The sequence below is a fragment of the Oncorhynchus nerka genome, linkage group LG14, assembly GCF_034236695.1.
Source record: "Oncorhynchus nerka isolate Pitt River linkage group LG14, Oner_Uvic_2.0, whole genome shotgun sequence".
NCBI classification, from domain to species: domain Eukaryota; kingdom Metazoa; phylum Chordata; class Actinopteri; order Salmoniformes; family Salmonidae; genus Oncorhynchus; species Oncorhynchus nerka.
Genome location: NC_088409.1, coordinates 74,370,497 through 74,383,905, shown reverse-complemented (window position 1 = coordinate 74,383,905; position 13,409 = coordinate 74,370,497). Strand labels below are relative to the sequence as shown.

General features: G+C 40.6%; 1 protein-coding gene across 1 annotated transcript in view; it reads right to left on the bottom strand.

The window, feature by feature from the left end:
- Positions 1-13,409, bottom strand: part of LOC115141882 (cell adhesion molecule DSCAM-like) — a 138,685-nt gene that overhangs the window by 120,434 nt on the left and 4,842 nt on the right. Inside the window, exons 2-3 of the mRNA XM_065000380.1 lie at positions 380-697; positions 127-273 (exon numbers count right to left, since the gene is read on the bottom strand). Coding sequence (XP_064856452.1) covers positions 127-273; positions 380-697 — 465 coding nt within the window. The remainder of the gene's footprint in view (positions 1-126; positions 274-379; positions 698-13,409) is intronic.

The following is a 13,409-nucleotide window of genomic DNA, read 5'->3' as shown; positions in this document are numbered from 1 at the left end:
CAAATCTTATTTTGCTAGCTACACCTACGAATCATTCCATTGAACGTGTAATCCAATAGCTGATTTGAAGAGTCCAAGCAAGGAATTGAACAAAATTCTGACCAAGATATACGAATGTTGTCTTACCTGAGGATAGTGAGACTGTGTCTTTCTCCCACGATACGACAGTGACGTAAGCCTCCACGGAGGCAGGGATAATGCACTTGAAGACCGCTACATTGCCTCTCATGGCTTTCTGGTCCTCCACCCGGACCGTGTAGGGTTCCCGAAATACTGAGGATAGCAAGAGGGGTGGCATTTGGCAAAGGCAAATTAATACATACAAGAAGAAATTAAGGAATGACAACAACAACAGCTACTATTTAAAATAAACACTTACCGGCCTTAATGTGGACATCTTGGCTTCTTATTTTCCCTGAGGGATTTTCAGCTGTGCAATAGTAGGTATTGTCATGGATCAGCTTACTAAAGCTGGAGGGGAGGAAGTTAAAGATCTGGAGGGTGCCATTGGGGTGCACGTGGCGGATCCCTGGCACATCGTAGATCTCCTCTCCGGTGGCCAGGTACCAGCGCAGCGAGGCGGGGGGCACCCCTGCAGCGGGACAGGGCACCAGGGTCCCTGTGGTGCTGGCAAACACTACCTCTTGCAGAGATGCATTGACAAAATATAAGCTGGAACGTAGATCTTCACTAAAAACTGCAAGAGAGGAGAACAAAGAGTACAAAAACATTAGATGACAAGACAACTGACTTGAATGGGTATACTACAGGAGTAGGATCTTAATTTGATCACTTTTTTGTTGCTGATAATTTTCCTGCTGAGAAAATGCAGATGAGCTTCATGATTTACATAAATTCACTGAAAACCATGTGTACTAACCATGGAATTCATAGCACACAGTTATATTAACAGTATTACAATTGTGACTAATCTTTCAAATCCTGTTGCTGCAGGATTATTTTGCTGCGACAATACTCGTCAAATTAAGATCCATATGTATGTTTACTTCTAAATACATCAAGACAGTAGTTATTTACTTGGCCATGATGAAACAAATGAATTCTTTGTTATGGATCTGGGCCCAGATTCACAAAACACTTCTTATGCAAAAACTTAAGAAGCTGCTTAAGAAAAAAGATAAGAAGTTGATCAAATAATTTGTAAGTGCAATTCCTCAACAATATCTTAAGATTTTATTTTCTTACGAACTCCTCAAATATCTTCTTACATGTCTTCTTAAGATGTTTGTTGCTAGGCAACTGATTTACCTAGCTATCTAACTAGCAATGGCAATCATGTTAGCAAATTTCCACTGAGATTACTGATCTAAAACATGTTATTGGGTTTAAAATAATAAATACTGAAACTTTCAGATAAAGTTTGTGAGTAAAGGTCTCCCGGGTGGTGCAGTGGTCTAAGGGGGGTGGGATCAACATGACAGACAGACATTAGCCTGGCTATTGCTGTAGGTAGACAGGATTCCATGGAGCTCCAGTAAAGGTTGACTGAGACCACAAGCAGGTAAGTCACAGAGAGACAGAGAACAGTGGCCCAAGCACACAGAGCAGAGCAGGGAAGGCTTCCCATTCAGACATTTTGGGATCCATAGAACTGTCTGTGCAACTTTTTGCCTCAGGTGAAACATAAGAAACAAAAACCTTTTTGAGGAATAGCAACTTTGCTTAACTTTCTTCTTAAATCTATAGTTAACAGGCCCTGAAGTGAGGCCATTTGCTCATCCACAGCATTGAACACATGTGCTGCTTTGGTTGAGCAGGGGAGCAACAAGCGGGAAAGGAGTGTTGATGATGTAAAAGTGTGTGTCGTTATGTAGCTCCCTTGAAAGGGAGAGAAACACGAAGTGGGAACAATTAGCATCAGTTGGCTGGCTCAGTGCTAATCGTTAGGTGGTTGATTTCTGAGTGGTGTATAAACTGAGTGTACAAAACATTCTGAACACCTGCTCTTTCATGACATATTGATGTCACTTGTGAAATCCACTTTAATCAGTGTAGATGAAGGGGAGGAGACATGTTAAATAAGTATTTTAAGCCTTGAGACAATTGAGGCATGAATTGTGTATGTGTGTCATACAGAGGGTGACTGGGCAAGACAAAATGATAATATATGGCACGATTTATTTTCCTTTGAACTGGGTATGGTAGTAGGTGCCAGGGCTGCTGGGTTTTTCAGGCTCAACAGTTTCCCATGTGTATAAAGAATGGTCCACCACCCAAAGGATATCCAGCCAATTTGACAGAACTGTGAAAAGCATTGGAGTCAACATGGGCCAGCATCCCTGTGGAACGCTTTCGACACCTTGTAGAGTCCATGCCCTGACGAATTGAGGCTGTTCTAAGGGCAAATCTTGGTGCGACTCAATATTAGGAAGGTGTTCTTAATGTTTTGTACACTCAGTGTATCTTTTCTCCTGGCTGAGCATGGCCCTGTGCCTGCTGCCTACCTCTGGATCTCTGTCTGGTGTCAGAGTCAGTGCCTAGCAGTAAATGGCTTACCAGTGACAGCTATCTAGGCCTCCCTGTGGATAAAACATTTTAGAACTTCATAAATTTCGAACAAGGTTTCAAATCGCAATGGTTTCAACCCTCTCTCTGCTCCAGGGGCTTTGACCCGCAAAGAGATACACTCAAACACACAACCATGCACGCACACACACACAAATAAAAAATGAAAACCAAAAAATTGTGTAAGTAGGCTACCAATTCAAATTTTAGTCATTATGTGGGACTCCAGTGTCCATAGCTTGGTTTCCATCCAATTGGAGCCAGATTTTCAGGTGAATATTCTAAAATCTGCATAAAGAAAATGTGCATTTTCTCACCAGTGTTGTGTTCGCAACAAACAAACTTGTTGAGGATACAAATCAATGCGATGACAAGTAGTGCACACAAAATATACTTTTGGGCTTAAGTTTTCATGTCCATAATAAAAATAAAAAGTTCAATGTGTTTCTGTCGCATTTTCAACTCTACCGATAGTTTTGTCACAAATGTGGCTACTCTGGTCTTGGTACGTGCTCTCTAGTCAACAGCTCTCAGATACAGTGTGGACAGGCTGTGCAGGTAGGCTAGTCTACATGATGATATTATTATGGATAAGAGCAAGATTTTTTTTGGGGGGGGGGGTCAAACGGCAGTCAAGCATTGATCATCATGCCATGACCCTCGATATGAAAGGAGCATAAACCTCACCACCATGAACTTTCACCACTCTGTGAAATTTATCACAACTTATTTCATCTGTATCCTAAGAAACTGCATGGTTTTCCGAGTCGTAGTGGAAGGACCACACGCCACATCATCGTATGACTCCAAGTTGACTTTGATATCATGATTATTATATCAACATTTGCGCACAAATGGATTTCCACCGCCATTTCTCGCATAATACATTTTACAGACACCAAAAGATCCCAACATGTAGAACAAACAAATGATCTGTCAGCACTTATACATTTCTATCGAAACTTCCATAATTGATCTACCCTGATTTAAGAGTCTGTTCAGTCCAGAAGTAAGTTGGGATCAAATGGTAGCCACTCTGACTTATCAATTGACCCCATTTACTGTAGAAGGCATTAACGAAAACAACGAACTGGGAAAAAACACAATCCTGTATAACCTGTGGCTCATTCATAACTGTATTTCTATGGCAGAGAGTCGGCCTGAGAGAATCCCTGGCTGTGACTGAGCTCATTCCTTAGTAGGTGATGAAGGCGCTAGCTGAGCATTAGCCTCCTCAGATAGATCAATCTGTCAATGGCAGTCGTACACACAGAGGACAGACGATAGGGATGACTCATGACGCACACCCACACATGCTTTCACAGACACTTAGGGGTATCCTGAGTCTAGCTGCGTGACGCCCATGACTTCCAACAGAGAGGGCTACCCAGGACACTGATTTTCTCTCTCTCTCTCTATCCTCTATCTCTGATTGATTCTAGCTTGTTTCTGTGGTACTAGCATCTGCAACATAGCTCCAGGAAGGTTTGAATGTTGTCTATGATGGACCTAGGCTTATCCATTTGTAACACAGTTAATTATGTTTCCACTTGCCACTGCAGAAATGTGTGTTTAATGTTTATGTATTCTAATTGGTTGGTTTAAGTCAGATGTCAGTGGTAATGTCATTGGCTACGCTTGCAGAAAGGGGGAGATTGGAAACGTCAATTCTTGCCAGTCTGATTTTGACATGCAAACTGTAGGTCACGTTCTGAAATACTGTAATCTATTTCCATATTTCCATATTTACAATGTGTGCATTTCTTAATATAATATACACACACCCACGCACATACATATGTGTACGGTACCTATTAGATATTGGGGGCATCCTGGGATGTGCTTTTCTATGTTATTGTTGAAAGAGTGAGTTAGCTAGCATGCTCTTATTGTAATGGTCACATTAGCTCTCTGCTAATTCACAGTTATTTCCATGCTAACAGATGAATCATGAATCTACAGCCATCAACATAATGTGCATCCTTGTGTCTATTGTCAGAATAAACACCAATCACCTGGGACCACTGGCTGGACTTTCTTTAAAAACACAACGCAGGAGAGTTACGAAGTACAAACGCACCTGTTACACATTGAAGCCCATCATGATTTGCCCAATAACAAATAAATAACATTGATTGAGAGAAAAAAAAGACTAGTTCTATCAAGGTTGTGCCTGTTTAAATCTTTTAAAATGGAGTGAAATTCTTATTGCTATGTGTGGGTGTGTAGCTGCTTTAAAGACTCAATTGAAAAGAATACATCAAAGTCATATCAAATTGTAATTCATTCCCTTTTGCAGCTGGGGCTGAAGTAGAACCCTTCCTTGTGGCATATTGATAATACAGCCTCAGACATGAGGGAGAGATCAAAACCAACCTGTAGGTGTGCCAAGTCATTTGAATGAAAAATCCTCTGAAACCATCAATGTGTAGGTGTCTTAAATAATTCATCAATAATTGGTGGTGATGTTCATATTTTAGAAACTATTAAAATACCAATTGCATTGATAAAACGTAAGATATGTTGAATATAATATTTGACGGCTTTCTAAAATTCTCTGTCTCAAACATTTCAGTGTTACAGATCTTTGGCGGTTTATCAAGAGCAATCTGAGCCAATTGCTGAGAACGAAAACAGATGCAGCACCCATTAGATTTATAACACTAGCGACACAAGACGTCCTTTATAGTCATTTCATACAGAAAAAAACACTGTCCAATACAATTCCCAAACAACAAAACGTTCTATTAAATTTGACTCAAAAGCGTTGCACAGGGATACTGGCCCATTCAGGGATACTGGCCCCTTCATCTACACTGATAGAAGTGGATTTAACAAGTGAAATCAATAAGGGATCATAGGTTCCACCTGGTCACTCTATGTCATGGAAAGAGCAGGTGTTCATAATGTTTTGTACATGCAGTCTATACACTGAAAGCAGAAAATGTCACAATAGTAAATGTACATCAAAGGAGTGTGACATTTTGAAAAGCTTGTATTCTGTGTACTGAAAAGAAATGGGAACAGCGACAGTGGGCTCAGCATATTTCACATTCGTCATATTTCCTCTATTCTACTGAGCCTTATTTACTTTATGTTAATTTTCTCATATTTTCTTACTTCTTATTGTTGTTGCATTGTCAAGAAGGAACGGGCAAGTAAGCATTGTGTTGGACGGTGTATACCATGTGTCTCCTGAACAGACCACTAATTCAACTTGAAACTCATAAAAGCGACTCAATTTAGCACCGTGTAGTCATAACAAAGATTGTTTTGATAAGACCAACTGCAGAGAAGATCCTTGTGGATGTAATCATACTGAGTACCATGTCACTGCACTGCTACATCCATTCCTAACGGAGCAGCTCTACATGAGTTACTCTACAAAGGGTTCATCCAACCTCCTCTGAGGCCCCACTAAGGGTCATGCTTCTCATGCCCGAACAACTTCTCTCAAACCTAACCACTTACTAAATAACCACAGAGGTCATTTGTAATTGCCATAATTTTTCATGGGCTGAACCATAAAGACGAAAGAAGTGACACTGTTCAATAATGTATTATATCCATCTATAATTAACCAAGCTTTGTTTCTATCAGCAAAGCTGGAGGGAGAAGAAAAAAGACAAGGCCACTTCATTGCCACTGTCTTTTTCAGTGAGAAGGGGGGAGGATTCCAGTTGGGAATATAAATCAGGAACATTTTATACACACAAACATATCCCTGAACAGATTTACATTTCCTAGATTTGTAAATGTTGTAGATGTTAGATAGCCCAGAGATGGGCATCCAACCATGAAAAACAAACAAGGAGAATGTTTATGCCAGAGGCAAATGATGCCTGGTGTTAAGTCCACATACTGTATCTAGCAACTACTGTACTGTAGCTTCATGCACCTGGGAATATTCTCAGTGTACAATTACTGTGAATGCATGTTTAATTCCTAAGCAACTGAACAGAGCAGTGTATGAAATAATGAATGTATATGTACAGAGAATGATATCTTAATCATTCCATTCAATAAGTGGTATCATAGCACTAGATTGGTCAAATAAAACAATACTGCTAATATGAAAACATCTAATGAAAACCATCATTGAGCAGTAAATCTGAAAGTGTACCACTTGAGAGTAACAACAATCATTTGTAATCTATTATATTATCCATTTACTTCCATATTGAAATGATGCCAATTAGCATCAATATTCCATAGCACCAAATGGCTCCTCTCTCATTTTAATATGAAAATAACTCTCAATCACGCTGTCATTATGCAACTGCTGTGTTGCGATTGGACGAACATCAAGATGGAATATTTTTGGATGGAAGGCTGAGTATGATTATTATCTGCACACAAAACAGCCCCTTGTATTAACATAGAGGTACAGTGTGAAAAAAAAACAATGTTTACATAACAGATTTACCATGAAAATGAACATAAATATGAATATTCACACTTTGAGTGAAGCTGATCAATCAAAGGCAGTAGAATTCATCAGCTGACAGGCAGGTGTAATCAGCCATCACAGAGGGCTTTCAGGACTACCGAGGCGCTTCGTTTAATTCAACGTGTAATCGATGCTGATGGGACAAACACCAACATGTATGCATGCTTTAACCCCTTACTGCCACTTTCTTTAATGAATACAGCCACATGTACAGTTTATGTCGTGCATTTGCTTGGAAGTTTACTGTTTAAATTGTGCTTCATCCATGGGTGCTATTCCATATTTTACCATCGTTTTATCATGAGCTCATCTGACAGACAGACATTGAGAGCAGAAAAAAGAGAAATATGGAAATCCAGAGAGACTGGGAGGGTGGATTGATCAACTGGGTCCAAGTATTTTATAGGGCACCCATGTCACGTCTGGTGAGCCAGTGGCCTGTCGTCAGGGCTGCCAGTGGGCATAGGCACACGGGGCAGAGTGGGGCGGGGCGGGCAGCTGCTGCACTGTGACAGGCTCTGTCAGCCAGGAACCCTTGGTAATTAAAGCGGCCCTCTGTGCTATGCCTGGGGGGTGGCCTGGGACCAGGAGCAGAGACAGGACACAGGGGAAGAAAGGAAACAGGGTAGGGGGCAATGAGGGGGGTTATCCAATGTGAGTAAGCATTCTCCTCTTTCTGCCCAGAGGCTATACACAGGGCTTGTACAGGAACTTGCCAAATGACAGTCTCCCAATTTGCTTTCATGAATATTAACCAGGACATGACAGAAGGGGCCGTTGTCTGCTCTGCTCTGCTCACGGGTGATATGCAAAGACAGATCCATTGTATGATGTCAGAGGAGTAGGATATGGTAAAGCGTAGCCCCATGGTGCACCTCTCTAGATCTACTTTTATTTTCATGTGTTAAACGAGTGAGAGTGGATGTCTCATTAATAGAGGAGGCAGCAGCAGCATATCTCAGTAGGGAGAATGTCAGCGCTCCAGACGTTGATGTCTGAATTATGCTGCTGATGAACTAACAGGAGGGAGAGAATCTGATGGGGGATTACAGTATATACCAAACTATAGCAGCTCCCTCTGCTGCTACTACAGCTGAATAAAAAGTACCAGGGTAAAAATAATACTGTTTCGTTGCGCAATATGAACACTAGAGGGTGGAGAAAGAGTTTATTTCAAATCAAATCACATTTTATTAGTCACATGCGCCAAATACAACAGGTGTAGGTTACAGTGAAATGCTTACTTTCAAGCCCCTAACCAACAATGCAGTTTAAATAATAATAATAATACGAATAAGAAAAATGAATAAAAGTAACAAGTAATTAAAGAGCAGCAGTAAAATAACAATAGCGAGACTATATACAGGGGGGTACTGGTACAGAGTCACCGGTTAGTCAAGGTAATTGAGATAATATGTACATGTAGGTAGAGTTATTAAAGTGACCATGCATAGATAATAACAGAGAGTAGCACTGGTGTAAAGAGGGGGGGCAATGCAAATAGTCTGGGTAGCCATTTGATTAGATGTTCAGGAGTCTTATGGCAAGGGGGTAGAAGCTGTTTAGAAGCCTCTTGGACCTAGAGTTGGCGCTCCGGTACCGCTTGCCATGCGGTAGCAGAGAGAACAGTCTATGACTAGGGTGGCTGGAGTCTTTGACCATTTTTAGGGCCTTCCTCTAACACCGCCTGGTATAGAGGTCCTGGATGTCAGGAAGCTTTGCCCCAGTGATGTACTGGGCCGTAGGCACTACCCTCTGTAGTGCCTTGCGGTCGGAGGCCGAGCAGTAGCCATACCAGGCAGTGACGCAACCAGTGATATGCTCTCGATGGTGCAGCTGTAGAACCTTTTGAGGATCTGACAACCCATGCCAAATCTTTTCGGTCTCCTGAGGGGGAATAGGTTTTGTCGTGCCCTCATCACGACTGTCTTGGTGTGCTTGGACCATGTTAGTTTGTTGGTGATGTGGACACCAAGGAACTTGAAGCTCTCAACCTGTTCCACTACAGCCCCGTCGATGAGAATGAAGGCTTGCACAGTCCTCTTTTGCTGTAGTCTACAGGCATTAACCGAGCAAACACTTTTGTATATTCAATCAAATGGATGGCAGAAAACAATTGTTGTTATAACTACTCTTATGAGAATACCAAGTTCTTAAAATTGCTCAATGATTGTCCTCCTCAGTGCCCAGACTTTTCTAGGTTGATTCAATCTATCTGTGCCAATGAGGGAATACTAAGGTTTTTTTGCAAATTTCTCAAGAAATTTAGAGTGCAGCATTTTCTTCATATTGGGTAGACTTTCCACAAACAAATGAACAGAAATTAAAACAACATGATGTATTTATGGCAAGCTGGAGCTAATCCCCTTGTCAAAGCCTGTGAGCGGCAGAGGGGAGAGCAAGGGGAAGTCAATGTGTGTAGACTAAACTAAACCACTGCTTAAACCTACAGGGATAATGCCAAGATGCTAGACCATCTTGAATTAATGACATCCAAGTAAACCAATGCTGGGTGGCAACATTTTAGATGAGAAGGACATGGTCACACTGGACTGTTGAATAAAGAAAGAGCTGTGAACCTTTAATATGACGAACTGACTTGTTGGAAAGGTGGCACACTATGACGGTGCCACATTGAAAGTCACTGACCTCTTCAGTAAGGCCATTCTAATACCAATGTTTGTCTATGGAGATTGCATGGCTGCATGGCTGAAATAGCCAAATCTGCAAATTTGAAGGGGTGTCAACATACATTTGTACATAGAGTGTACCTCAAAGGCTGTTAAAGAACGCAGCATTTTGGAGAAATGTGTCGTTCAGTACAAACCGTCACGTAACGTAGCAAGCGTTAAACTGAACTGAACACACCCCAGGTCAAGAAGAGCACATGGGCTCAACAGTATTTTGACAGACAACCCTGCTTAGCTTCCTCACACAAAGTTAGAGTAATTAGGTTTATTACATACTGTTGATAGTGCAGTTTGAGGGTTATTTAGATGATGGATGGATGGATGACTGTCTATATAGACAAACACTGGAAGGAGACAGATTACACATCTGCAGAATTAATGATGGACTGACCACAGTTACTGCCATCCATGAACTCAACTACTTCCTGTTCTCCTCCAACAATTAACCTAAATCTGACCAGAGATCTTCCAGAGTGGTGGCAAATGTACACATACTACAGTGTAGAGGAGAAATTCTAGTGAAAATTAAAATAGGTGAACAGGTGATGCCCAGGTGATCATAAATCATGTAGCAAATGTCAAATATGTTGCAAACGCCCCATTTATTGTTAGTCAGTGATGTAACACTAATTGAGAAACCACCAGAAGTGATGTCATCACATATTGTTGTTACTTCCATTGATCCACATTCCACTGTTGTCAAAGAGAATTCAGTCATGAACAGCTGGCGTTGTGAAGTGTGTCAGTGCTAATGTCACAACAGCTGGCTCCTGTCATCTTATTAGCTGCACCATAACCAGGGCCCTTTAAATATGCTATGTGCCACACTCACTTACATACTCCAGACCTATTTGACAATCTTTATAAACATATTAAACATTTATCACATCCAATCCGTAAAGCAAACATATTTATTTAACACTAAGGAGCCCAGCATGTGTTCCCTAAAGAACCCCACAGCCAACCTGCCCCCTCCTCTCTCTTCTCAGTCACTGCCCTTGCTTTCTTTGTTATCCCCCTTCCTCACTACACACCATCCCTCCAAAAAATGTAATGTTCCTTCTCTCCTCTAGGGTTGTCCCTTTCTCCTGTGTGTTCGCCGTGTGACAGGGAACGTTAGCTCTGTAAAGCCAGCCAGCCAGCCAGCCAGCCAAGCAGAAGCAAATGTATTCAGAGCATTTAGTACTCCGGATTAATCGAATTATAATTTAATCATCTGATCAAACAGCAATTAGCATAATCACTTCTGGGGAAAGGCTGATAGAGAGCGAGGGAAAGCAACACATAATAAAGCTCAGGCTAGCAACACTCTAATGAGACATTTGCCAACATTCACAAAGTTACTGATTCCTGGGGACTCTTTAAATATGATCCACCTCTTTTTAAAGGTGCAACTCTGCATATTAAAACATCAAATTGGTGACGGATCCAAATTCATTTGAATGCAGGCTCATTCATACACTGTTGTTTGTGTCTCTTTCTCTGTATTCTGAAATCAGATGTGAAGTTTGAATATTGTGAACACAAACAGTATTTGCATCTTACAGAATGACTGATTGAGAAGTTTAGCTGTGATAAGGACATAGTATCAACACTAAGAAAGGTAAAAGAGTGTAGATCAATAAGACAAAGGGAAGCAGATGGAATGTGAGCAACCTGCCAAGCTCAAAGAGATCCAGACACACACTGTGAGAGTCACCAAGGTAATCCATCCATACAGTACCAGAGCAAACATGTGCATTGGGCATATAGGGATCCATCCAGTTAATTCCCATGGCTGTGTAGTTCAAAGCATGAGCATTTGGGTACTAGATTAAGTGACCGATTAGTTCTGTCCCTCAAAAATGATATGTGATCTTTGTGACTTTGTGAATAGTTATCATTACTCTTTGTATATTTATTCCTCATGCTGTTACTTTTCTATTATTTCTCTTTTCTCTCTGCAATGTTGGAAAGGGCCCGTAAGTAAGCATTTCACTGTTAGTCTACATCTGTTGATTACAAAGCAAGTGACAAACACAATTTGATTTGATTAGCCACATCAACCACTCTTCCAACATCTGTCCTGTTGTTCACTGCACTCTTATGAGTTGCACTACATCATACTTGAGCTCTATATACACACCACGCATATATAGTAGTCCTAATCCAACACACAGTATGTGCATTAGACATAGGTAGAATGTTAGTGCATGTATTTATTTTGTCAGTGTTCTCTAAAAACTGCTTTAGTCTCATTGTTCCTTCACCATGCCACTTTTCTAAGTGCTCAGCCTTTTAAAATAACATTACATAAAATAACATGTCATGTCTTTGCCCGGTTGATCAAACACGTAAATCTGTGTGAGATTTTTCCCCCAGCCGATGCTAAACAGTATAGTTAACATATTAATGTGAAAGACATTTACATGGTGCTCATGCAATTATATTGTTCTGATTCAGCAGAATCCTTAAGGATACAGAGTCTGATTTGTAATTAGATTTTACATTCAGTGAAACATACCACCACCCCTGTGAGTCTCCCATGCCCCATTACTAATTAGACTGCAAGACGGTTGCTGAACATCTTTAGTAGGCATCTTCATTATGCAGTCAGAATGTGTGAACTGGGAGATCCATTACTACACATCAGGGTCTCCATCATCAGACATTACCATTAGTAACAGTTCCTCAGGAATAACAACAACGCAACCATTCACACTTTTCACCAGCAAACACCCTCTCAAAGGGGAACGACTCTAGAGAACAATTGACCTTAAACAAGTGCTGAATTCATGTTTGAACTGAACTCACATCTACTTCTCAGATATGTATCTATCAATGCATACAGAGCGACTATATTTTATTGCCTTACTATACACATTTTCATAGGTAGGTCAACCGTGCTGCTCGGATACCTAGTTGACTGTTGGGTCATTCCATTTGATTTCAATCACTTTTTGAACGCACCCCATTTGATTTGAAATGAACTTTATATACATTTTTGCCCATGGTAGAAGTGTTCAGAAAGTAACTTTTTGTACCTGATTGACCAAACATGTAAGTGTGCTCAAAGCATACCCCACCCAACCTTGAGACCCTCATATCTTCATCACTGGAAAAGATAAACAGTTGAGTTTGCTATAATTTCTCTTCCTGTCCCCTGTAACTATTCCCCAGTTTGTTTCTGTAAATGTGAATGTGTTCTCAGTCAACTTACCTGGTAAAATAAGGGTTCAATAAATACAATTACAAACAAGATTGTCAAACTCTTATATAATTTCTTGGAAAAAAATGTTTTAAACTTTTTACCTTTAACATCAGTAATGTAGTTTAGACCCTATTTTACATCCTCTGAGGTGTCTCTGTTGTGTCCGCCATTGGTTGAGACACAGCATACTCTTGAGTGTGGGTGTCATGTTTTGGCTGAAAATTGTTTTTTCAAGAAATTGTAAAATAGTTTGACAACTGTTTGTAAGCTTTTAAATGATCTGCACATCTGTCTCATAAATTACGTCATTCAAGTTGGAAAAGTCACTTTCTTACCACTTCTACCATGGGCAAATATGGATTGAACATTTTGTTCAAATGAAAAGCGGTGCGGTCAAAAAGTGATTGAAATCAAATGGAACGACCCTGTTCCCTGACTGGAAATAGGTTTAAACAAATAATACTGATTTAGATTTAGATCTAAGTCCTCCTCAATTGCCAGCATGAGGCCACTGCTACCAAAAGACGGTAAGTCTTAAAGATCTTTAAATAGA